We start from the raw sequence: 25,297 nt of genomic DNA on the forward strand, positions 1-25,297 counted from the left end.
AGAACTTCAACAATATTTATGAATACTTTACAATGACAAGTGTTCTGCATACAGTACACACACAAATCCTAAAAACTGTCTATTCAGTGAGACTGATCTGTTGGTGTGTGTACGTTTGTCTGCTAGGTGTCACAGTGTTAGCAGTGGGTATTGACCAGGCAGATACTGAGGAGCTACGTCGTGCTGTTACGGATGGCAGCACCCAGAACATCCTGTATGGCCGTAGTGCAGCACAGCTGGACACACTACATACTGATCTGGCAGACCTGCTCTGTGGAATCGCCAGAATACCAGAGGTGAGGAGAAACATCATCAAAATACATGTTTTGGTCATAATCTTACTTTTCAAATTAGAGTCATGCTTAGCCTAGTCAGTTTACAGTAACCAAGAACAAAACAACACAGTTTGCCAATACCTGTAACTCTCAGTTTAGCTATTTGACAAACAAATGTAACATTTGGACATATACCACATGTTGTTAAGTTTTTTGTGGCTTTTTAATTGAAATAGCAAGGAATTGAATTAATGTAATAAAGGAGGATGTAAGACAAAAAAAAATTAATTTCAGCTTAATGTTTCTGCCTTTTTTTTTGTAGGTAACTCCAGGTCCAGACCAGTGTGCAATTCAGTGCCCTCGGGTGAGTTATTGTCTAACTGTACTTTCATACTTGCCTTTTCCTTCCTGTGATTTCTAATATGGTTAATGTTTCCCATTTCTTTTAGGGTGAGAAAGGAGATCGTGGAGAGAAGGTATAATGCAGAAGTTGCTCAGTTTTTTACCACTCTTCTTTGTATTGTATTTGTATTTTCAACTGTAAAGGTGTCACTTTTTGTTTGACTCCACAGGGTGAGAGAGGGAGAGATGGTGCAGATGGGCGCAAGGGAGAGCCTGTGAGTAATTCATTAGCACTGACTGTGATGGTTCTATGTACTGTCAATGTACTGGTCTTTAATATTCATAGTACATAGTAATAATGTGTACACCTGCGTCTACGTGATGTAGGGTCGTGATGGTTTGCCTGGGAGAGATGGCCCCAGAGGCCCTGAAGGACGCCCAGGTTCACCAGGCCAAACTATCCCGTTCCCTCCCACAGCGGGGGTGAAAGGAGAAAAGGGGGAAAGAGTGAGTACAGCGAAGGCCATAACAACATCATAGAAATTTGTCCAGAAAAAAGTAACAAACATTTTGTTGTTCTGTTTAGGGTTTTCCTGGTATTGATGGAAATCCAGGGTTGCCAGGGCGACCAGGTGCCCCTGGAACTGCAGGGGTCCCAGTGAGTTGAGACACCAAAATCCATAGATCCTCTGGATGTGTTCATGTTGTTGTATTAGCATAGGGTGAACAAAATACTGTTGTTTTTGTGTCATACAGGGTTCACAGGGCCTACCTGGTGTCAGAGGAGACCCAGTGAGTAACTGTTGACCTGCAGAACTGTTTGTTGATGTCTGAGTAAAATAAGTACACTGCGTCCTAAATTTTTTACTATTGTTCTAGGGAGGACCAGGTACAACAGGGCCACAAGGGCCAAAGGGCGATAAAGGTGAAAGGGTGAGCTAAGTTGTCATTTTTAATGCATTTCACAAGTCGTTTATGTGCTTGTTTGTGATAGACAAGGGAACAAGGTGATGTTGAAAGTGTGTCTGTTCATGGTGTTTGCTGATGCTTCAGGGTGAACCAGGCTCAGCTATATCTGGAGGGGGTCTTCCGGGGAGGAAGGGAGAACCAGGCATTCCAGGGATACCGGTAAGAAACAAACTCGAAAGTCAATGCTCTTAAACAACCATAAGACAGATCATCACAGTTCTAAATTTGTTTTGTATGGTCAACCTAAATCCCACAGTGGGCCTAACACACATAAACCTTCCACACTCAACTGATGACCTGGTGTAGCTTTCGAGATGCTTTGGATGTTGTGATTAAAGAATCATGAGCCTTCGTTTCTATATGTTAACCAGTGTGTTTGTTTTATATGAAGGGTACTCCAGGTCGGCCAGGCAGTGACGGGATTAAAGGGGCACCTGGAGTTCCAGGGTCATCAGGTCAGGATGGTCGCCCAGGGATACCAGGAACACCAGGACTCTCCATCAAGGTCTGCCTCCTTCTCTGCTTCACTCCAGTTCACTCAATTTAGAAAGTAATGCCAAAATCTCTAACTGAAAGATATTAACATCAGATCTGGAAGAATTCTACTTGTAAATATAAACCTTTTTCAAAGCAGTACCGGGCAAGATTTTCATTTGAAAATATGTTTATCTCATTTATGAGCTCACACACTTTACCCAGTACAGGATACAAATTAAAACTTAAAATTGAAAATACTACCCTCTTCTAAACTGCACTGAGCGGTTTTCCATTCAAATAAAGTTTGGCTATTATTATTATTATTATTATATGAGTAGGCACTGACTATTCTTGGATATTATACTATTATTAGATTATTGTAATGACAGATGGGATTTTGAGATCTTTGATAAAGTAATATGCTCACTCAATGCTGTCATTTAAATTTTCATACACTTCAAAATAAATTTGTGTTAAACTTTTCCACAGGTTTGTTGAGGTATTTTAGCGACCTTAATGAATTCTTAATGGAGTGTTTTGGTCATTGTTCCAAGATGAAACTGTTATTGCCAGACACACACACATGATGGTAGCATTGAGCCACTTTTATGTTTCTTCAGTGGAGGCTCAAGCATTTACTGTATGTGCATGCAAATCTCAGATTTTAGCGGTTGTTTTTCTTACACAATATCATTTTGAATTTAACAGTTTTTATATTTTCCAGTGAATCCAGAAACCAATGTGTTTATGTGATATTTGAGACAGATACAGAGGGTATTTCTAATACAAACACATGTCAAGACAGTTGTTAGTTGACTGTTGTCTTGACAAATTAATTGCTTTGTATACAAATGTTGAGATTTTGATTCTTGTTCCAATTAATTCACCAACTCATTCAAACTAGCATTAGATAAGTTTTCAAGTCCTCAGTAATGAAAAAAAGTGAATGTGATATCTCAAGAATGCCTTGATGGAATTCTTTCTCCTTCCAGCTTTCACTTGGACTCAAGTTTTAACTGATTAGATGTTGTTTGCTTAAGGTCAAGGTCACAATGACATTACAAAACACGTTTTTAACTCAAGAATACATATGCTAATTATGATAAAATACACTAAATTCCTTCAAAGTTGTCACTATGTCTATTATTTGACTCGAGAAAGAGATGAATATGAACTGTAACTGGACTGGTTGGCAGAGGTATACAAGGGCCAGGTGGTAAATGTAGTTTGTGTATGAATCGACCTTTGATTATGTGTGTATACAGATCAGCTTCTTGGGTAGGTTATCATAGAGAAGCTTTTGTGACAACAGTGTTCATCCCCTTGCTCTTTCTGTGACTTTTTTTATTGTCTGAATTGTTTTTGATATTATTTTGAACTCAGGGAGTGCCATTTAAATTTGTTGTGTTGTTGTTTTGCACAGCAGTATAATGACGATAAAGTCTCTTGTCTTCTCTGTCTCTGTCTCTCTGTCTCTGTTTCTGCAGGGAGACAAGGGCAGCTCAGGAGAGAGGGTGAGTCACACTATCACCAGCTTGTCCTCTCACTGCAGAAATATCCGGAGGAGCATGCAAACATAATGATTCTCAGCTCTTATCTCTCTTTGCTGACAGGGACCTCCAGGAGTAGGCAGCGGGGTGGCTGTGAAGGGCGAGAAGGGCTCCTCAGTAAGCGCTGTCAATCACTGATGATGTGCTGACACACACCCAGATGAGTATACATCTTTGTATTTTGCATTTACTAATTACATTTTTATCATCAGGGTACTCCAGGAGCTCCAGGGGTTCAAGGTCCTACAGGGCCAACAGGACCTCAGGGCAGCAAAGGAGACAAGGTAGCTGCAGATTGATCCAGTATACGAGTGGTTGAGCATGTGAAGTGTTTATCTCAGAGAAATGACTTAAGGTTGTTTTTCAGGGCGACGGTGCTGATGGGCTGGCCGGACCTCCAGGCAGGCAAGGAGAGCCTGGGGACAGGGTATGTCAGAGACAAAGTAGTTTTATGAAGATAGCTGATGGTATGATACTAAATCCAGTTTTTGCAGAGTATAAATACAGTAAATACTTCTCAGCACTGATAGTACATACCCCTGCTAAGGTTGTACCATCCTCTAAATTTGTTCTCTCAATTTTTTAAAATCTGCATCACATAGTAAAGGACAATCTTACTGCTTTTTGCAGAATCCCAAAATGCTGAGAGTTCTTCAGTTTTTACAAGGATGATTTCTGCCACATTTCAAGGGGGACTACTGGCAGATGTATTGTGGTTATTTGAATACATCATAATGCTTTGGGTTCAATTATAGTCGCAGGATCTCACAAAGTTTATTTGTGCATATATCATTAACATATGGCTGCAATTGCACAGTGACTTCAATTATCAATGTAACTTATGTCAATTAGGCTATAACAGTTACAAAAGAGTTAGAGGAGGTGGTTTTCAGGGTCATGCACATGCTGTGTGTTATGCATTACATTTGGTAAATACTGGACAAAACGGCAAAATATGTCATAAAATTTGTGGTCATTATGGATAGACATGTGTTAGCTCAAGAAGAAATAGAATCCCTGAGCAAAAGTACAAAGTACTTCAAAATGGCCACATGGTGGCACTAGCCACAGTTAAAACTAATCCATTCTGTCTTTGCAGAACTTTCAGTGAAACCTCATATGTCATTTTTGAGATATCCTCTTAACAGTTAGACACATAATTAAACTGAACTAAAACATAATATCCCTGGGGCAGTTGATAAATTAATGTTTAGGCATTTTGCTCATGTCTTACAGGGTCCCCGTGGGCCTCCTGGAGAGATTGGCAGCAAGGTAAGATAAAGGTAAGAAAAATCACTTGTGGTGTTAGGTGTAAATAGAGGAATGACTTCTGTCACTCTCTGTTCTGATAGGGTGACCGAGGACAGCCAGGTGAAGCTGGATCACAAGGAGACAGGGTGAGTGGAACAGTCAAGTATGTACCTGTGTGTGTGTGTGTGTGTGTGTGTGTGTGTGTGTGTGTGTGTGTGTGTGTGTGTGTGTTTTTTTGTTTGTGTGTGTGTGCACAATATAATGAGTGAGGCTTTTATGAGCTTTAAATGTTAGTTTATCGTAACAGCAGTACAATATTGATATTAAGAGAGATTAATATTAATCTCTCTGACCAATATGTAAGTCTCATCAAGCTCATATAGGTCTGAAAAGCTCAAGTTAAAAATGTTGGTTTGAAAAGGGTGGAGACAGGGTGGAGACACAGACACATTTTAATATGCTGCAGTGAACTTGTTTGTAGCTGAACAGAGAGGTAGCTTTAATGTCTGCTCCATGGTCTAATGTGTGTCTGTGCAACATCATGGTCATACTTGTGCACAGTGAGTAGAAAGCTGTGGTAACTGTTGGTAACTAAAGGCTTCTATCAGAAAAACATGTTTACATTGTATGGAAATCCTTTGATTTTTCCCACGTAATAGTCATTTGTAGATGCAAATTAAGAAACTGATAATAATTGCTTGCAACGGACTGTCCCAAGTAACTGGATCACATTTACAGTAAGTACAATTTCACAATGGCTGCAACTCTTATTTGTAAGATGTAGATATTATCATGAATAAATCAGACAATCAAAGAAGAAGAGTGTCTCCAGACATTTACAACAGTAAATGTCAGTCACAGACAATGCAGCTTAATGCACATGCATGTGCTCATGAAGGGGGATACCAGGCAAATTTCACTTAGAAAACAATAATCTTTCTGCACGTGTCTCTTTGCAGGGCGAGAGAGGACCGGCTGGTGAAACTGGGGAGAGAGTGAGTGCAGTGCTTATTTTTTAGATTTAAATGATTTAAATTGTTGGCATCCTTTCCTTTTAGTTGGATTTTATGCTTTTTATGAATAATGTTGTCTTATCAGGGGGACCCAGGGAAGCCAGGCCTCCAAGGAACACCAGGGTTGAGAGTGAGTGACAGACTATCATGTAGTATTGGCTTTTGATTTCACATTTGTTGCATGGTCTGAGTGTTATAAATGCATCAATAGTCTCATGAATGAGTCTCTCCATTTGTCATCAGGGTTTACCAGGGCCCAGTGGACTGCCAGGAGAAAAGGTGAGACTGATTTAATTAAGGGTAATCAATGAGAGCTAAATGTTTCATAATCTGATGGAATAAATCTCCAAGCAAACATGAAAGAACAAGTGAGCCTGTCTGTTACCAGGGAAATGACGGAGCACGAGGGGAGCCTGGAAGAAGCGTGAGTCCACAGATAAGAAAAAATCGTTACATATATTAATTCATCTGTCCTTTCATTTTGAATATCAACTTAATGTCCATGACAGTCTTTGTGTGATAGTCTTTACTGTATCATTCAAATCATGCAGACTCCAGGTTTCCCAGGAAAGAAAGGGGAACAGGTAAGGTGTCAAATGCTATTCTTATATAAATAATCATTTTAACAAAGCTCACTGGACTCCGCCGTTCTTCAGTCTGATTGGCTTCCCTTCTTTTGCTGTTCTCCCACAGGGGGAGCGGGGTTTGTCTGGTTCCGAGGGGCAGAGGGGAGAAAAAGGAGAGCCTGGACAGAGAGGAGAGAAAGTGAGCAACCCCTGGATGAGAATGCCTTAAAATTTCCAATTGTTTGTGTGTGTATGATTGTTAGTGTGCATGCTTACAATCTGCCATATTGTATATCCAAGTGACATTTGCTTTTCTGTCATTCTCAAAGGGGTCTTCAGGGTCAGGAGGGTCAGGTGTTGTTGGACCTAAAGGAGAGCTGGGAGAGCGAGTAAGTTCACACTTAAACCATAGTTAACACCTCTTTATCAGAACTATAAATGGCACAATCATAATATCTACAGCTGCTGTGATTATATTCCTGACAATAGCATCTATTATTGATGAAACATTCCCTTGTGCCACCTGTCAGTGTAAGTCGTGCCCCAAAACCGCACAAACTGAAAATACATAAAACATGTGCTCCCCTCCTCAGGGACCTGCTGGTATCAGTGGAAGGCCAGGTGGCAAGGTGAGAGGCCGGCTGTGTTTTCTTTAGCCTTTCTGTTTATTTGTATTTATTTGATTGTTAAACTGGTCTTGAAACTGTTCTTTAGGGAGACGCCGGTGAACCGGGGGAGAGGGGGGAGAATGGGCGCCCAGGAATCCCAGGAAAGCCCGGTCTTCCTGGGAAAGAGGTCAGAGTTGTGTATGAATACTTAAAAAAGTGGAGTCACACAGTTCACTCTTCAACAGTACCTTTATCAAGAGTAGTGAGTGGGGCTGGGTGATAATTCAGTGTTACTCTTCATTGACCAACATGATCATTGTTCATTGTTCTTGGGTGGACAAAACAAAACCATTTGAATATGTCACTTTGGGTTCAGGGAAATTGAAAAGGACACTTTTCACTAATTTTATTGGACCAAACTATTAATAAAGAAAATTGGCAAATTAATTGGTAATGACAGTGAGTGTAAGTTGCAGCCATGGTGATCTTATCATTGTACAGATTTCTGCTGTTCAAATTAATGATTAATGATTATAATTTGGCGGATAAATATCCGTGTTAATTAGTATCCTCATAATGATATCAACCATATTGTCCAGCCCTTGTGTTACATTTTAGTTTCTACTGTAAGTCCTTACTTTCTTTCTTTCACTGGTTTTCTTCGCTCAGTGAAGGAATACTCTAGATGACAGTATTGTAAAAAGCTGTTTGTGTTATTTCATGTTGCTAACTCAGCTGTAATCGAAGATTAAACAGCATCTTAAGCTTATCTTCTCTCTTCCAACATGCAACTCTTTCCAAAGATGCAATTTTAGAGGTAAAAACAATCCAACACTTTGTGTGTATGATATGCAATTTTGTCGTCTTTTGTAACTTTTTATCAGTTCTGACCCTCTATTCACCTGATGTGGTAGATTTTGAAATTTAATGCCATTGACAGTTAAATTCATTGAATTATTCATGCTTATATTAACAGGGTGGGAGAGGAGAGAAGGGTGATGAAGGCACTCCTGTGAGTATAATCTCTTCTTCTTACTATATCCATTCCTCTTTTTTAGATACTCACTTTCATTTTGTTTTTGTTGAATAGATAGAATATATTTCTTACATGGTGCCATTGCACAAATGTATGCCTATCAATGTCTTTTCTGTTATGAACTTGTTTTTCATCAGGGGGAGTCTGGACTTCCAGGGAAACCAGGAGAAAGAGGACTGAGGGTAAGTCAAGCGTTTTTGACACATATATAGTCAGGTTCTGTTAACACTTTAAACTACCCAGTGTCCCCTTAATGGAAAGTTCACTTAATGGACATTTTATTGACTACCCTCAGGGACTGGCTGGTCAGCCCGGACGACCAGGAGAGAAAGGAGACATGGGAGACCCTGGAGAGCATGGACGAAATGTGAGGCACACATTTCATGCATCATCATACAGACAATATGCTCTTGTGCGATTCCACTGAGGCCTTGAGAGAAGAAACAGTGAGGAAGGTCAGTTGCTCAGCATCTTTACTGATCTTTGTTCAATCATAGGGCAGCCCTGGACCTACAGGACTAAGAGGAGACAAAGGAGAACAGGTTTGTTGTCTTAACTTCTACAAAGTGCTTATTTAACTTTGGGCTGTATCTACTGTAAGTGGATTCACAAACTTCTCTGCTTCAAGGGACCTCAAGGGCCACCAGGGCCACCAGGGAAAGTGGTGAGTATATCACATGTCACCATATGTTAAAAACAAAATAATAACCATAGTAAACTAGTGTTGAGAAAACTCTCCAGCATGTTCTTAACATTGAATAGACTACAATCCAACTCTAATAACACAAAGGAGGCAGAAATACATGTGATCCTTCATGTTTGTTCTCCACTACAGGCTGACATCCCAGGCCAGCTGAGAGGGGAGAGAGGAGAGAAAGTATGCACTGTTCTTATAGACGTATTTGTATCCTCCTTATCACAGCTGTTAAAATCACCATGTCATGATTACCTCAAAGTTAAAACAATATGAAAATTAATTGGATTATAAAATAAGTAGCACAGCTAAAACAACTTACGTCATTGTGATTCCTAGGGCGATGCCGGTGACCCAGGAGAGCATGGCAGCAAAGGTCAGAAAGGCGAAGCAGGGACTCCCGGAGCCCCAGGCCTACGAGTGAGTTTGCACCATTCTTGCAATTTGTAAATGCTTCTGTGAGCATCTGATAGGCCGCTGTATATGCATCTGTATATACACTGACCCCTTTCCCTTTTGATTTGTTACATGTGACTGATGATCCTTTGTGACTTCTTGTTCTTTCCCTGCTGACTATAAAGGGTCCTGAGGGACAACGGGGGCCTGCAGGCACAAGAGTGAGTTTGCTTTCTGTCATTGCATCTCTACTTCAATTCTCATAAGTACAGTAGATACGTGTAAATATTTGAATCATTTTCTCATTGCTCACTTTCACCTCTAATATTTCCAGGGTGACACAGGAGAAAGAGGAGCACCTGGAGAGAAGGTTTGAAATCAATCAATATGACATCATCCCTATAATCTCACCTACATTGTTCTGTACTGACCTGTGTAATTTTACCAATGTTGAATAAACTGGAAGGATTTTCTGGTGAAGGGCATAGAGTCGCAGAGGGGCTGGAAGAAAGCCTCAGTGAGCCACTTTAACTGTTCTAGTACAGTTTCAGACTGTGTTAACTCTAAATCTCTGTGTGATCAGGGAGAAAGGGGTGCATCCGGGTTAGATGGACGTCCAGGTCTGGATGGTAAACCAGGTGCAGCTGGACCACCTGGACAGAGGGTACTTCTCTTTCTGCCATCTATTCACAAAATTATAAAACAGCATGAAGAGTCTCATTGGATGGTGAATGTGTCTGTAGCTGATGCATTGTATTTTTTTTTGTGTGTGTGTTAAAGGGTGATCCTGGGAAGCAGGGGGACCCTGGGAGAGATGTGAGTTTCCTTTTTCCAGTGTTCTCAGTAATCATTTCATAATAAATACTAATATTTTTTCATGCCCACTTTAGTAGTGAGATTGGTAATTCTTTAAGTTGTTTAAATCACACATTGTTAGTAAAAACTCATCTGCCCTGAACTGCCACCACGTAAGTGCACTTTAACTATACATGCTGCAGAGGGCACTGTGAAGATGTTAAAATTCAGGCTCCACTCCTGTGGCCAGTTGTATAAGCCAACTGTAGAGAAAGTTGTCTCTAAAGAAATTTGGCCAGACCAGTTTTATATGAAGGACAAAAAATGACATTAGTAATAATAAATAAATAAATGCCAAAATAAATAAATAAATAAATGCATGATCAAAACCTTTTCACAATGAATTTTCTTTTTTGCATTTATTTATTCGTGTATTTTTAGATTTATTTAATTAGCAGTCTGGCACTGTCAGAGGTTTCTTCCTGTTAAAAGAGAGTTTCTCCTCTCCTGTCACCAAGTACTTTCTCATGGAGGGAACTGATGGGTTTCTCTTTATAATAGTGTATGGTTACTTTGTAAATTGCCTTGAGATAATGTATGTTATAATTTGGTGCTATACAAATAGAATTGAATTAATTGTCACAATAAATAATAATATGTAAATAAATAAATGAACAAATACATAAATAGTTAAATAGATACAGAAACAAATGAATGTAGAAATGCACTACTACACAACTTAAGTTCAGTTAAAGAGTCTAAATCTTGTATTATAGGGTGATATGTACATGACAGTCCTGCAACTGCTGCTATACAACCAAAACAAAGTGTAGTTAGAATTTCTGAGATCTGCTTGTTTGATAAATCTGCTATACATGTTTAGTTTTATTGGAAGTTGTAAAAATGCTACCCATTTAATTGCAATTGAGTAAATTTAGATCAGCTTCAGCTTGCCAAATATTTACTGTAACTAAACCATTCACGGGGTGTGCTGGTCTTTTTTTACCAGGGTTTACCAGGACTTAGAGGGGAACAGGGCCCCCCAGGGCCTGTTGGGCCTCCAGGCACTTCAGGGATACCCGTGAGCATGCATGCGCACGCACGCACGCACGCACGCACGCACGCACGCACGCACGCACGCACGCACGCACGCACGCACGCACGCACACACACACGCGCACACACACACACACACAGTTTGATAACTCTGTGTATTGTCATCCTTGTTATATTTCAGGGTAAAGCAGGTGAAGATGGCAAACCTGGGTCACCTGGCAAAATGGTACCTCCTTACTAGAACCTTTCTCAGCTGGCATGCTCCTGCATCCTGAATATAATAAACTCTTCTTTTACATAGTGTAATATGACAGGTTACATCATTTTTAGTAATTTGATCGACATATTTTGATATTGATTCTGTTCAGTAAGAGTATGAATATAATCAGTAGTGTATATTTTTTCTCCCACTGTGTCTCTATCATTCTCTAATTGGTAATGGACTTGACATACTCTTTCCTGTGAATAATGTTTCCTGATCAAAAGCAGTGCAGACATTTATTTTAGGGTCTGCTGTATAATGGACGTCTTAAGTGAGCCTCTAAAACAGTGGTACTAAATTATCTGAGTGCTCCTTCAACTGACTGGCCATTAGTTTGTTTCTGTACAGCCCATAATGCACTTTGGTTTGACTTACAGGGTGAGGATGGAGTGCCAGGTGAAGATGGGAGAAAGGTTTGTGGCTGTTTATCAGGCTATAAGATCACCTCACACTGGCAGGATGAGTTTTAGTTAAGGAGTGTTTCAGGATATGACCTAACAAAATTAATTTTCGGTGACTAACAGCAGCAATATTATTATATTATATCTATGTCTAATTTATTATTTTTTCAGTGTTTTCTCAATGTTGTCATGCACAAAAGCCTGTTAAAGTGCAGCATATTTAACAAAATATTGGCATTGTTTTGATTGTTCAATAATGCTTTAAATTCTACATGACATGTAAAAACAAAATAGACACTTTTAGGAAGACAAAAAAATCATGACGCAAGATATGACCAGCCTTATTTTATTTTATTTTATTTTATTTAAGTAAACTATTAGAACTATTATGAAGATTGTTCTTATTATGCCTGTATTTCTACTTGTAATCTGACACTGCTTTCTTTAATCTACAGGGTAACAAAGGAGAAGCAGGAGCAGCTGGAAGAGATGTTAGTTTGCCTAATGTCCTTCATGTTATTCTTCTCCTAATGTATTTCTGTTGTCATTTTGTTTCTGTATTGATCCTGACTTCCTTGACTTTATTATAATACACATCAGCTTTCCTCCTTTCTTTTCGCTTCATCACTTTCCCTCACAAGTGTGTGTTTATCAATTGTATCTTTCTCTGACATTGACATTGTTGAATCAATAGTCTTCTCAGAAGCAGCTGTATAAATTCACTAGCCTCTAATGACCAAGCTTAGCCTTTAAGGGTGAGCCACTTCTGAGAGGGCCAAATGTCAGTGTGCTGTTTTCATGTGCAAATTCATATTAATTCAGCCTCTACTATAGCACAGAAGGAAGTAACGTGAAGTCTCAGTTGTGTAATTGCATGTTTTCCAGGGCCGTGATGGGCTGAAAGGCGATCGGGGCCTTTCTGGGCCTGTAGGCCCCTCTGGTCCTCCAGGGTCACCTGGGGTACCTGGCGGCATTGGTCCTCCTGGACAGGTGCATCTGATGTTGACACATTTAAAAAAGTATTATGAATGGGAATGATAGTTTGTCATTACTAATCTATGCACTGTCTCTCAGGTTGTGTATGTGAAAGGAGTTGCAGCAGCATCAATCCCAGGCCCACAGGGGCCTCCAGGAACCCCTGTGAGTGTGCATGATTTTACAGCATTCTGAGTCGTTTTAGTCTGTTTTATCTACATCTATGTCCGTATGCTACTTTATCCCTCCCACAGTCTTATCTGTTGATGTTTTTTATCATTGTCCTTGCTCTGTCCCTCAGGGCGTCCCTGGCATCCCGGGAGCTGTGGGAGGCAGAGTAAGTCTAAGATGTCTTTATAGATGTCAGTTTGGTTTAGATTAGTAACCATTTAGTTTTTCTCACCTAACTTTCTTTGCACAGGGAGAGAGAGGCGCTCCTGGCCTTAAAGGTGACGCTGTAAGTTCTTCCTTTCCTATTATACTGAAAATGTGACATGATTAAGGCATCAAGTGTTTTGTGTTGATACTTTGATACCTTTTTATTGGCAGGGTGACCCAGGAGAGGATGGGGCACCGGGCAAACCTGGGACAGCAGTGGTAATAATAATAAAGTGACATGAAAATATATGTCATTATAGTGGGATAATAAAACACAACAACATATGAAACATTCATGAAAGTTTTCCAGTTGAAGATTGTTTAACAAGAGTTTTAAAAGACTAAACATGTCGCCTGTCTCATCACAATAGGTAGACCTAGAAATAATCAGCAGAGCTCCATCCACCAATCTAAGTGAACACCCAGGAATAGAAGGGGTTTATAAGTCCTTGATTTAACTTAGAGCAAGGCCATTTGATGCTAAATGGTGATAAGTCGAATTTTAAAATCAATGTGGAACATAACAGGCAGCCATTGTAAGTTGTCAAGTACCACAGTAATGTGTTCATATCGCTGGTTGGTGTTGGTTAACATCTGTGCAGCTGCGGTCTGTACCAGCTGTAGTGGGTGAACGGAGCTCTGACTGATACCAGCATAAAGTGCATTACAGTAGTCAAGACAGGTGAAAGTAAAGGCATATATGACCCTTATGTAAATCAACATTGGACAGGAATGATCTGATTTTGGCTGGACAACATTTTTCACTTGAGCATCAAAACAGGGATCTGCATCAAAAAATACCTCCAAGATTGCTTGTTTTTGGTCAAGGAAACAAGTTTACTAGAAGCAGGCTGGTAAAATTTGAGGGATCAACAATTATGACCTCAGACTTAGTGTCATTGAATTTTAAAACATTTTGGGACATCCAACATTTAACATTACTGAGACAGGCAAACGGATTATCAAAGCTGCTGGGGTTATTGGTTTGAAGCGGGACATATAACTGCATATCATCTGTGTTAGACTGGTGGGAGATACTGAATGATCTGAGAAGATGCATGTATCTTGAAAACAGCAGGGGGTATGGATAGAGCCTTGAGGAATACCACAATTAAAATGAGCAACAGATGAAGAGGCATTTGCTGTGACAAAAGAGAAGGTTGGTTTGGAGAGGTGTGAATGTAGTAGATTTGAAGCAGTTCCCTTGAGACCAACCCAGGTTTATTGATGTTGCAAGAGAATATGATAATAATATGATAATTTAGAAATTAGTCTGTAATTATTGAGTAATAGGGGGTCCAATTTAAGTTTTTTCAGTAAGGGTTGAAGGATTGCATTGTTTAAAACAAGTGGGAAAACTATAAGAGGGAAGAAAACTGCTAATGATTAGAACACTAAAATGACCAACATTGGAGTAAAGAACTTATTATAATCAACACCACTGGTAAAGGATTTCATTTGAGAAATTATTTTATCTAGTGTTGAGATGTGAATGGTTTAAAACAAGGAAATGGAAGAAAGATTTCGGTTTTTGGGCGAAATTTGCGACCGAATGCCCTATATTTTCACAATTAAATTTCTAGTATGTAATATCTAGTCATTTTTGGATGCAAGAACAGAACTGATTACATTAAATAAGACTCTGGTGTTGTGATTGTTTTTGGATATTATGCCAGAAAAATATGCTGGCCTTGCATCTTTTAATGCTTTCTTGTAGTTTGACATAAGAGTGTTGTGGGTAACAGTAGATTTAGTTAGCTTCCCTTTTCTGCTCTTTTCTACATTGTCGTTTCAATGATTGAGAGCGGTAACACATCAGTGTCATCTGCGATGACTGAGCTGTGACTTGTGGAATCATTTATTTTCAATATTTTTCATATCAGTTGAATGATGTTTCTGTATGTCTCTCACCAGGATGTACAGAAGGCTCTGGCAGGCCTTGGTATTCAGGTATGTGGACTCCACACAATTATGATGTGCAGTTCAATCTTTCTGTAAAATGTTTGCTGGGCCTTTAAAGGTGTTGAAAGATTTCTAGTTTCCAGTATTTTATGTTATGTAAGAAGATAGATTTAAGTGCAGTTGATAGATCTTAACATTGGATTTAAACTTAATGAGGGTGTAGCTTAATGATACAATACAACATAGGTGTTTTGTTCTTTGGGAGCGAGCAGGGAGCAATTTGAGTGGAGCGGGGTGAAATCTGTGTTGAGTGCGAAACGATATTGAGCATAGTGACCTGGAGTGGAGTAGAGGAAATTCTCACAGCTCCACTCCACTCACGTGCTCTGCTCAGTAACACATACAAATATCCAAACAGCTTTAATATCACTTCTTACTCATAGGTCTATTATGGATAAATATTTTGGCATAATGGTCTTGCTCATGGAAAATTTCCTGGAACTTGTGCAAAGTTTATTAATTTATCCATTTATATTTATGCAGATATATTTAGTTATATTTATAACTCAAGTTCAGCTCTTTTTTTTTTTTTTTAACAGCTTAATTAGTTTGGAGAAACAAAAATGTCTTCAGTCCAGTAAAAATGGATTAATGGAGTTACCATGGCCAAATATAGGACTGGCTCTTGGTATATTGACATTATAAAAATGGGACAGGCAGTAGTTTAAAACCATAACCGCGTGTATGGTTTGTTTTCACAGATGTAGACCAATCCCTGACGTAGATCTTTGACTAACCCTAGTCCACAGTGTGGAAGAGTTTACTACCCTCATTTAATATTCTCAGAGTACATTTTAAAATGACCGTTAGACCTTACATTTTTGAAAAAAAGAAAGTGACCCAAAGGATACTGATTACAAGACTTGGTTACTGGTCCAATGAGCTTGAAAGGGATTTCATAGACAGGCACCTGTAGATGCAAGTTCATGCCAACCATTTCCCTTTTCTGTCCTCCACACAGTTGTCTGATCTGAAGGTGGTTGTGCAAAGGACGAACACAGGACTAGCTCAGGAGGCAGAAAGAGGTCAAAAAGGAGACAGGGGGGAACCAGGACAGAGAGGACCATCTGGTGTAGATGTGAGTCTCTTATTTATGTACTGTGTATTAACCTAATTCAATTATTTTGAATCATTATAATATTTTTTTTAAACTTTTTTTTCTTTTCATTTCCTGTTGAATTCTAGGGTGCTCGTGGTCTTCCGGGAGATAGGGGAGCAAAAGGTGAACAAGGGGAGCGAGGACCCATGGGAGGAACGGGGCCTCCTGGAAGAGCCATTGGAGAACGAGGGCCAGAGGGGCCCCCAGGGCCTGCAGGGGAGCCAGGCAAGCCAGGGATACCGGGTGTACCTGGGCGAGCTGGGGAACTAGGGGAGGTTGGAAGACCAGGAGATAAGGTAAAGTAAAGAGCTGGATGTCAACAAATTAAAATGTTCTCCTGGACTCAACGTGACTGTGCTAATATCATGTCTGTGTGTATCTCAGGGGGAGAGGGGAGAGAGAGGTGACAAAGGAGAAGCTGTAAGTGCTCATGTTAGATCGATGTAGTCGACAGTCATGTCTTAGCCAAACATCTTCACTATCAACTGAGAATTTCTGTCTTTTTGTCAGGGAAAAATCGGGCTAACAGGGCCAGCTGGTCCACCGGGTCAAAAGGTAAACTGCTTTTCATCATTATTGCTGATGAAGTGAAACCCCCTTGTGATATTATATTTATGAAATATAGGATGTATAATGGAGTTAAAAGACATTTGTGTGTGTGTGTGTGTGTGTGTGTGTGTGTGTGTGTGTGTGTGTGTGTGTGCGTGCGCTGTAGGGAGCATCTGCTGATTCAGTACTGACTGGCACGCCTGGGGTGAGAGGTCCTCCAGGGCTTGCAGGACAGAAGGGAGAGCCTGGTGCAACAGGAACCCCAGGACCCAAAGGAGACCAGGTAAAATTTACACATAATACAAATCATACAAAATAACATATTCATATTATACATCATGTCATGAGCTTTGTAATATGTCTTAAAGGGTTTTGTGGGATCTCGAGGTGATAAAGGAGACAGAGGACAGTCTGGAGAAAAAGGACGTGATGGCTCATCGGTGAGCTGGTTCTCAGATGTAGTCTAGATAAAAATATTTTGATAATCACAAACTCACTCAATCAAAAAAATCAATTTTCACTACAAACCCTTTTCATTTAAATGACATTGACACTGACATTTTGGGAAATACATTTATTTACCTTTAGATGAGAAGAGATAAGAAGAAATAGTTTGGGGAAACAGTTAGGCTTGCTCTGTCTGAAAGTAATGCAGTTTTCCTACTAGCACTTGGAAAGCTCACTAATTAACACATATTGTCTTGTTTGTTTCTGTACAGAAACTGAAGTGTAAAAACAAATTTGTAGATTTATAATGGGTTATGTGCCAATCTTCTCATCTAACTTAAGAAAATGAATAAGCATATTTCCCAAAATGCCAAACTCTTCTTTTAATGTTTTACTCAGGCTCTGAAGACCTCATGCAAAATTATAACTTTTCTTAGAAGAAGCAATATGTGGTTTGTAATTTCAGGGAACACCAGGAGAACCAGGGAAACCTGGTCAGGATGGGAAACCGGTGAGTAGAGCACTGGGTCCAGGCAGGCTAAGTTATACTTCTGAAGGTGAAACTGATATTGATGATACTGTGTTTTCAAATTTTTAATTTTCGTAGAGCACAATATAGTGCTGAATTTCTTGTGTACACATGCAGTGAATATTTCTTTCAACAGCCTTGGTAAGTGTGTTTTTATCTTATGAAAGCAACTGTATACTGTATAGTTGTAGTAAATAATATAGTACTGTTCTACTCATTAACTTACAATGTGGCGCTATTTAAGCGTAAGAGTGTTAATACATACAAAAAATACCCTGCTCCTGCTTACATTTTAAAAAATATGAAACCAGCAGGATTCCAGTTCCCATCAATGGACATGTTAAGGTTTCATCTTGTCCCTGACCATACCATTCACAGTAATTATTAAAAGCCCAAACACACTGTCGGGAAATGATGTGAGTCATAATTGTTTGTGTGGACGCATGAATAAATATGAAGAGAAAAAAGGGGAGATATTAGACACTTCCTCACATTTCTCGTTTTCCTTCCCTCCATGTTGGAGTAGGGCCCAACAGGGCCCGCTGGTCCTCGAGGGCAACCAGTGAGTAACCAGTAACCCAGCTAAGGGGCCTTCTCTTAGGCTTGACCTGCAGAGTAAAACCATTGGGTTGGCTGCAAGCACGAAGCCGATGGAGCTCTCTTTTCCCCTCCTTGGGCTGAGGCTTCATAGATCTTTAGACAGTAACCTTTTGCAGCTGTGCAGCTAACGCCTCACTCTCTAACTTCCTCTCTCTCCTCATCTCTGTCCATTTCCTTTTCTGTGTTGTTTGTTCCCCTCTTCCAACACTGTTCTCCACCCACCTGTCTCCCCACTGTCCTGCCATCTACCTTCCTCCCTCTTTCATCCTCCCCAGGGCCTGCCTGGGTTCCCAGGAGTTCTAGGCAGACCGGTAGGTTCTCTGCTGCTGGCTGGCATGCTTGAGCTTTGGAAAAAGGAGGGTTGGGAGAACCTGTCCATGTGGTATCAGATACAAGTGGGAGTGGACCAAAGATGAGGAGATACATATGTGTTTTAGCTCAGACAACTAGTAGCATGAAAGATGTATCTGCATTTAGCACCAGGAGACTTGAGCAACCTATCATCAGAATGCTCACACCGTCATGAACCTTCCACCATTTAAATCTTAATTCATTTGTATTGGAAACATCCCTCTGGGAGCTGGGGACTGGGATAAGAGTTAGAACTTGATCGGTTCCTCATCAAATATTGATCAAGGCCACCTGTCCCCAAAGCATCTGTGTCAAACTCAAGAGTTGAATTTTGAAGTTGAATTATAAATGTGTAAAACACCACAGATTTTGAGGATATGAAAGGAAGTCAGCTGACATCCTGAGATCAAGCTCTGGCCAGGATCCAATGTACAATAGTAGGGGGAATACTAACCCCAAAAAATACTGTGTTGTCAGTTCGTTTGAGTCTGCTTATGGTGCATGCAGCTGTGCCTGCTGTCTGTTGTGTGTTTATCCCTTGCATCGCACTGATTTTCAGTTTACCATGTGTGTGTCTCTTTGTGTTTGTATTGTCCTGCCTGTTGTGATGCGTCAGTCAGATGTTTGTGTTTGTATACAGTATTTGTGTCAACTAGAGAGAAGCTCATGCCAATCAGTCTCTGTGTATTACTTATGTTATAGTTCCATGTTGTCCATATTGAGTCCATAAATGTTTGAACTCTTTGATCAATTTTCTAAACATATTTATGAAATATGTCACTTAAAGGAATATTTTGACATTTTAGGAAATACAGTTATTGGTGTTCTTGCCAAGAGTTCAATAAGAACATTGACGTCACCCTCATGTCTGTTCATTAAATATGAAGCTACTGACAGCAGCCAATGAGTTTAGCTAAGATAGCATAAAGACTTGTAACTGGGAAACAGCTAGCCCCACCCAAAGCACTTCCAATGCTCACAAATGAACACATTATATCTGTTTGTTTAATCTGTACAATATAGTGTAAAAACAACTTGTTGCAGTCATATTTAATGACAAATATAAGTGGTATTAACTCTTAGCAAGAAAGCAAATAAGTTTTTTCAAGATGTAAAAATATACCTTTAAAATATGGCCTGTGTGTATTTTATGTGTGAATGTACAGTATATGTTTCACTCATAGGGAAACCCAGGAGAGCTTGGCATAAGAGGGCCAACAGTAAGTATCACACATGATGAAGCATGCATACATATTCACAAACTATTATTTACAATTACAACAGCAGTTTACATGTTGAGTTGTGTTTTAATTAGGGCCCCATGGGTCCCAATGGGCCTCCAGGTCCACCGGGTGTGAAGGTGAGTTCCCTACAGTTTTAACATTTCAGTGGGCTACCTGTTACTGCATGTTTGAATTGTTTTGTTTGTTACCTGCTGGCCAAAGTCATGAAACATTTGCTTTTCACAGGGTAATCAAGGAGAACCAGGTGTTGGTGTCCAGGTAAAACAGCTACAGCAGTCTTTTACATGTTTTAGAGAAGAGATTCCTAGTACCAGCACAGTGTGTGAGCTTGTTTCCCCTCTCTGCAGGGTCCTCCTGGTGCACAGGGGAGCACAGGTCTGCCAGGACCAGCAGGTCCTCCAGGAGCTATAGTACGTGTTTTCATAAATCACAGCTTCTCTTCAGGAAAAACTGCTTTCATGTTTTCTCATAAAATTCACTGGATACCTCATGGTGTGTATCACATTGTGTTCCTTGATACCACTGTATTTGTTTCTCCCTTCAGGGTCCACAAGGCCCTCCTGGACTGTCAGGGCAGGTGGTGAGTATGCAATCCCATGTGAAGTGTAAATTTACTCCTAAACTCGTGTGAAATCTTCATAATCCATCATTTTATAGTGTCAAAGGTGAATTGGACAAAGAAGTGAAGACAAAGATTTTGAAAAATTTGAAACCCCTTTAGTACACCCAAATGTAAATGTGACTGCACATGTTTGTTATGAAATACATATTACATATAATGAAGTGCATCCTGCTCCTCAGGGTGAATCAGGTAAACCTGGAGTTCCTGGTAGAGATGGGGTGCCTGGCAAAGAAGGAATACCAGGATTACCAGGAAAGCAGGTGTGTGTGTGTGTGTGTGTGTGTGTGTGCCTCAGTATGTGTCAGTGTTTGTGTTGCATCTTGTGTATATGTGGTGTGTACTGTGTATCAGGTCATCCTCAGTATCATTGTAAAATTTGTTTCTCAGGGTATTATTGGACCTCCAGGCCAGTCAGGCTTAAAGGGGGAGCAGGGAGACAGCGGCCCTCCAGGAAAGGTGAGAACATGATGTACCTACTGAGCAGCTCCTGGAGAAAAGGACAGTCAATGAAATTGTTTTTTGGTTGCTTTTATTGGATATGATCCAGGCTACAGAACAATTTGCCGCCTGAAGCAATAAAAAAATATATGTAGTATTATTAGCTTCCTACTGTGAGAGTTTTCATCTGATGCACAGCACTAGGTGTCCACCTGGGGCTGGAGCTGCCTGTACAGCAAATGGTGTGCCGTCAGGAGCCCCATTGTTAGTGATTTATGTGCTACATCTAGCTGTCACTATAAACTCTGATATTTTACCTTCAATATCCATGTTCAAAACACTCTGTGGTAATACAGCTTTCTCTGCTATCTGGGCTGTTGAAAGAGAAAATAGATCTGTATAAAACCTCTCAGCTATCTACTGTAATTTAAAATATCCAGCATAAACATTCCCAGCCTCTTGGTAGTGTTTTGAGCTGATTAGGCAGTAATAAAAGAACTTAATCTCTCCATGCAAGCTGTCTCAGTGGGATATCTCTGTTATGTGACTGTTATTGATTGACATTTGAAGAGCAAATCTCGCAGAATTGAAGCAAAATTGGGGAAAAACCATGTTTAGGCTTGTAGTGCCTTCTACTCTAAAAATAATAGTGGAGCCAGCCATGAATATGAATTTTAGCTTAATCCTTTTATAAATGTTTGTGTAATATTTAAGCACTCTACCAGGCCGTAGTGTGGCATGAGCTGGTTTGGATTGTCTTATGCCTTTCAAATCATCTGTAAGATATAATGGTTGTGAATTACAGCTGTGGTTTGTCAGAACGTTATTTTGGACTCTGTCCCTTGATATAACAAGAAAGAGAGCCTGGAGAGCACTCTTGACATGTGTCATTGTGCCGTGCTCGTTCGGGGTATTGTGTGGTGGAGTCTGTCACAGTCAGCACAAAGGAATAACTCTGTACTCTTAGGACCCATCATTTTATCAAGCATAATAAAACTGGTAGGAACTGTCGAATCATAAAGAGCGGGCTGTTCCAGTGTAGCTGCTCCCATCTTCAGGTCAGCAGAACCATCAACTGAATTTCAATGAATTATTTTTTGGTTAAACATTTATCCTGACAAAGTCACAGACATCAATATTTTACTGTTTCTCAGAGCAACAGGCACCTTAGTAGACTGTGCTCAACCTCCAAATATGAACTACCTTAACACTGACACTGAAGTATTTTTGCCTGCCAGTTGTCTGTGTCTGAATGACTGCAAACATCTGTTAATAGGGATCGGCTTGGCTTGACAAAGCCTGTGCCTGTTCTTTGGATCTCAGTTAAGTCAAATTTCAGCTCAGTGAGACTGAAAATGACAGAGAAGGTCACAACATCATATAGAGTCTAAATTAATTTGTTCTTCCCATTTTACTAGACATACTGTAGATAAATACAACTTTTTTATTTTCAATATATATATCATTATACTGCAGATATGAACACTAAACTGACTAATTATAGCCTGTTAACTTTTATTAAACTGCTGCCAAACTATTAGTTAACTATGCATGTACTGGACTTTCTCTTGTAAAATGATATGCTCTGTAATATAATTTGCTGTTGCTGTGCTGGTACAACAGATCTCCCCTTGTCTGAGCCACAAGCCATCAAGCTTTTTAGCCTGGAGCATCGCTTTTTGTAATGCAGAACTTGAATTTATCAGGTTACTGCCAGACTTCATGATGTCATTAATAGCACATACATTTATTATAACTGCAGCGTTTTCTGAGCCTTTCAAAAGGAATTCAGAGATGTGCTCATACAGATGTGGGACAACTTCTACAGAGATAAAATGCTAGTTTGGTAGCATGTAGACAAGCTGAAGCTGTGAAGTTAAGCATCCAAAGCATGATTATTCAATCATGGACACACATTAGTCATCAACAACAACAAAACAGTTTCCTATCTGGAATTTAAAAAAAAAAAAAGTTGAACTCATCCCTGCAAAATGGAGCTTTTTCGTCTGGCTCTCAGTATTCACTGTCATCCCTGCTCTTTGTAAAGCTGATACAAATTGCTACGAGCATCTGACAGCCTCAGGTTCAGCACCTTGGACAGAGCCACAGTGACAGTCAGTGAGTTCACCAGTTTGATAGATAACCAGGTAAGAATTTTCCCATTCCACCATTTGCTCATATATACACACACACACACACACACACACACACACAGATGAAGTGTTATTGCATTTTTGCAGATCCACAGTTGCACTTGGCTTCGATAATAGAAGTATTAAAAGCTTTCTAAAATACAGCTGTAGGCATTTTTTAGTGTCAGTTCTTTGGAGTCAGAGAGCTGGGCCTCCACTTTGCCTCAGTCATTCATTCTTCACCCTGGCAACTTCTCTTGGAAGTTGTCATTCTGCCAAGACAGTGCAGAGAAATGTGGGGAAACCAAGAAATCAATCAACCAAAATGTACCTGGAATTAATCATCACAGCCTGGTCTTTCTTTTAAACATTGTCAAGTACAACTGAATAGTCAACAGAGCAGATTAGATTTTCCAACATTTGCTGTTTTCTGACGTGCAATGGTTAAGCAGTAGGAGTTGTGCATTCGTTGCTTATCCCTACCAAAGACATTAACCCTATTTATATTTGAGACTGATATGATATTTGAACACCAAGGCTTTTTAAATACATATTTATGTTTTTTCATGATCAATAAGCTGTATGAAGCTGCACTTGTAATTGTATTACTACATCATTTCTAAATTTCTCTGCACTCTTACAGGCAGTGGCTGGACCCCCTGGACTCAAAGGAGAAAAGGTGAATAAATGGCAATGGCATCATGGATATCGCTACATAAACCTTTTGCATTTTTCTATTTTAGCTGTAGCATTGACTGTTGCAATACAAGTATTGAATGTAGATGCATACTATATTCAATTAATGCAGCCTAGTCCAGAAATGAAAAACTAAAAACCTATATATGAGGAAGTACAACAGAGAAGCTGAGTGCAGCTGACAGTACTTTCCTGGTTCTGATTGATGCAGGGTCTTCCTGGTCAAACACTACCAGGCACAACAGGAGAGAGAGGTCTAGCTGGGGAAAAGGTGAGTCTGACCAAACCATTAGCACTGAAGGTTCACTCTCAGCAAGCGACACAAGACGGTGTGAAAATGTGAAGTGCTCTGTCATTAAACCTGTATGGTAACTACTGTCATTCAGGGTAACAGAGGAGACAAAGGTGCTGCTGGCATCAAAGGAGAAAGAGTGAGTATAATCAAGCAGGTCAACACACGTACTTAATGGTAACACAACAACATCTTCATAATGTGTTATCTGTTGTCGTACTAGGGAGTGGATGGTGAACCAGGAGACCCTGGAGAAGATGTGAGTAACCTTTTCATGGTCTGGTTTTAGACTTGTGCTAAATGTTCTCTCACTGTATATGGTTTTGTTGTTTTTTGTCATTTGTTGTTCATTGTTCTGTTCTATCAGTAAAGGTTAAAAGTAAACATTGTTGTATAATTAATAATGTACAGTATTTGGACAGTGTCACAATTTTCTGTACACCAACACAATGGATTTGAAACAAAATACATTGGTAAGGAGAGAGAAAAAAGTAATCTGAAGGGCAGATGGAAAATCGCAGGTATGGAGAGACAAAGGAAAGAACAGACGTTGGACACAGGGGGCAGAGGCGACCCATGGAGCTGATTCTGACAGGATTACAGCCATTTTTAAGTGCTAAATTTGCATTTTGGTAGTTGTTCATGGGAACTCTGTTGTTCATCTGAACAATCTGTGGTCCAAGAAGTGTCGATGCAAGTGGAGACCATCATTAGGCTGAAAAGACAAAACAAACCTACCTATGTCAACACCTGACAGATAGCAGACATTTTAGGAGTGGCCAAATCAACAATTCGGTGAGCTCAGCAAAACCAAAAAGACTGGAAGACCACAGAAGACAATTAAAGTGGGTGATCGCAGAATTCGTGAAGGAAATCCCCTTCACATCATCTAGCCAGCTCAAGAACGCTCTTGAGGAAGTAGGCATATCATTGACGTTTACAATCAAGAGACACCTTCATGAATGTAAATACAGTGGGTTTATCACAAGGTGCAAACGACTGGTAACACTCAACAGAAAGGGGAGTTTAGACTTTGCCAGAAAACATCTAAAGAAGAATGCCTAGTACTGGAACCAGATTCTTTGGACAGATGAAACCAAGAGTAACTTACGCCAGAATTATGGTGGAGACTGTTATGGCATGGGAATGTATGGCTGCCAACGGAGTTTCTTAATGATGTGCCTACTGCTAGTGTGTGGGCCTGTACTATTGGCTTAGATATAGTCAAATGCTGCAAAACTAATAGGATGGTAACATACTGCGAAAGCAACCCAAGAGCTTCTCAAGGCAAA

The 25,297-nt window shown here is 39.9% G+C and overlaps 1 protein-coding gene across 1 annotated transcript in view; it reads left to right on the plus strand.

The window, feature by feature from the left end:
• Positions 1-25,297, plus strand: part of col7a1 (collagen type VII alpha 1 chain) — a 46,489-nt gene that overhangs the window by 12,946 nt on the left and 8,246 nt on the right. Inside the window, exons 25-72 of the mRNA XM_022745643.1 lie at positions 127-296; positions 598-639; positions 725-751; positions 848-892; positions 1,005-1,124; positions 1,232-1,275; positions 1,374-1,409; positions 1,497-1,550; positions 1,671-1,745; positions 1,978-2,091; positions 2,553-2,562; positions 3,551-3,577; positions 3,677-3,730; positions 3,826-3,897; positions 3,981-4,040; positions 4,850-4,885; positions 4,966-5,010; positions 5,824-5,859; positions 5,963-6,007; positions 6,121-6,156; positions 6,429-6,461; positions 6,571-6,642; positions 6,773-6,832; positions 7,037-7,072; positions 7,158-7,238; positions 8,028-8,063; positions 8,225-8,269; positions 8,383-8,454; positions 8,585-8,629; positions 8,716-8,751; positions 8,923-8,964; positions 9,121-9,201; positions 9,761-9,841; positions 9,958-9,993; positions 10,982-11,053; positions 11,210-11,254; positions 12,577-12,681; positions 12,766-12,831; positions 12,968-13,003; positions 13,216-13,263; positions 14,959-14,994; positions 15,968-16,084; positions 16,192-16,401; positions 16,490-16,525; positions 16,616-16,660; positions 16,821-16,937; positions 20,051-20,071; positions 20,835-20,889. Of these exons, the coding sequence (XP_022601364.1) occupies positions 127-296; positions 598-639; positions 725-751; positions 848-892; positions 1,005-1,124; positions 1,232-1,275; positions 1,374-1,409; positions 1,497-1,550; positions 1,671-1,745; positions 1,978-2,091; positions 2,553-2,562; positions 3,551-3,577; positions 3,677-3,730; positions 3,826-3,897; positions 3,981-4,040; positions 4,850-4,885; positions 4,966-5,010; positions 5,824-5,859; positions 5,963-6,007; positions 6,121-6,156; positions 6,429-6,461; positions 6,571-6,642; positions 6,773-6,832; positions 7,037-7,072; positions 7,158-7,238; positions 8,028-8,063; positions 8,225-8,269; positions 8,383-8,454; positions 8,585-8,629; positions 8,716-8,751; positions 8,923-8,964; positions 9,121-9,201; positions 9,761-9,841; positions 9,958-9,993; positions 10,982-11,053; positions 11,210-11,254; positions 12,577-12,681; positions 12,766-12,831; positions 12,968-13,003; positions 13,216-13,263; positions 14,959-14,994; positions 15,968-16,084; positions 16,192-16,401; positions 16,490-16,525; positions 16,616-16,660; positions 16,821-16,937; positions 20,051-20,071; positions 20,835-20,889 (2,913 nt within the window). The remainder of the gene's footprint in view (positions 1-126; positions 297-597; positions 640-724; positions 752-847; positions 893-1,004; positions 1,125-1,231; positions 1,276-1,373; positions 1,410-1,496; positions 1,551-1,670; positions 1,746-1,977; positions 2,092-2,552; positions 2,563-3,550; positions 3,578-3,676; positions 3,731-3,825; positions 3,898-3,980; positions 4,041-4,849; positions 4,886-4,965; positions 5,011-5,823; positions 5,860-5,962; positions 6,008-6,120; positions 6,157-6,428; positions 6,462-6,570; positions 6,643-6,772; positions 6,833-7,036; positions 7,073-7,157; positions 7,239-8,027; positions 8,064-8,224; positions 8,270-8,382; positions 8,455-8,584; positions 8,630-8,715; positions 8,752-8,922; positions 8,965-9,120; positions 9,202-9,760; positions 9,842-9,957; positions 9,994-10,981; positions 11,054-11,209; positions 11,255-12,576; positions 12,682-12,765; positions 12,832-12,967; positions 13,004-13,215; positions 13,264-14,958; positions 14,995-15,967; positions 16,085-16,191; positions 16,402-16,489; positions 16,526-16,615; positions 16,661-16,820; positions 16,938-20,050; positions 20,072-20,834; positions 20,890-25,297) is intronic.

This window comes from Seriola dumerili, unplaced genomic scaffold, assembly GCF_002260705.1.
Source record: "Seriola dumerili isolate Sdu_G_001 unplaced genomic scaffold, Sdu_1.0 BDQW01000089.1, whole genome shotgun sequence".
Lineage (NCBI taxonomy): Eukaryota > Metazoa > Chordata > Actinopteri > Carangiformes > Carangidae > Seriola > Seriola dumerili.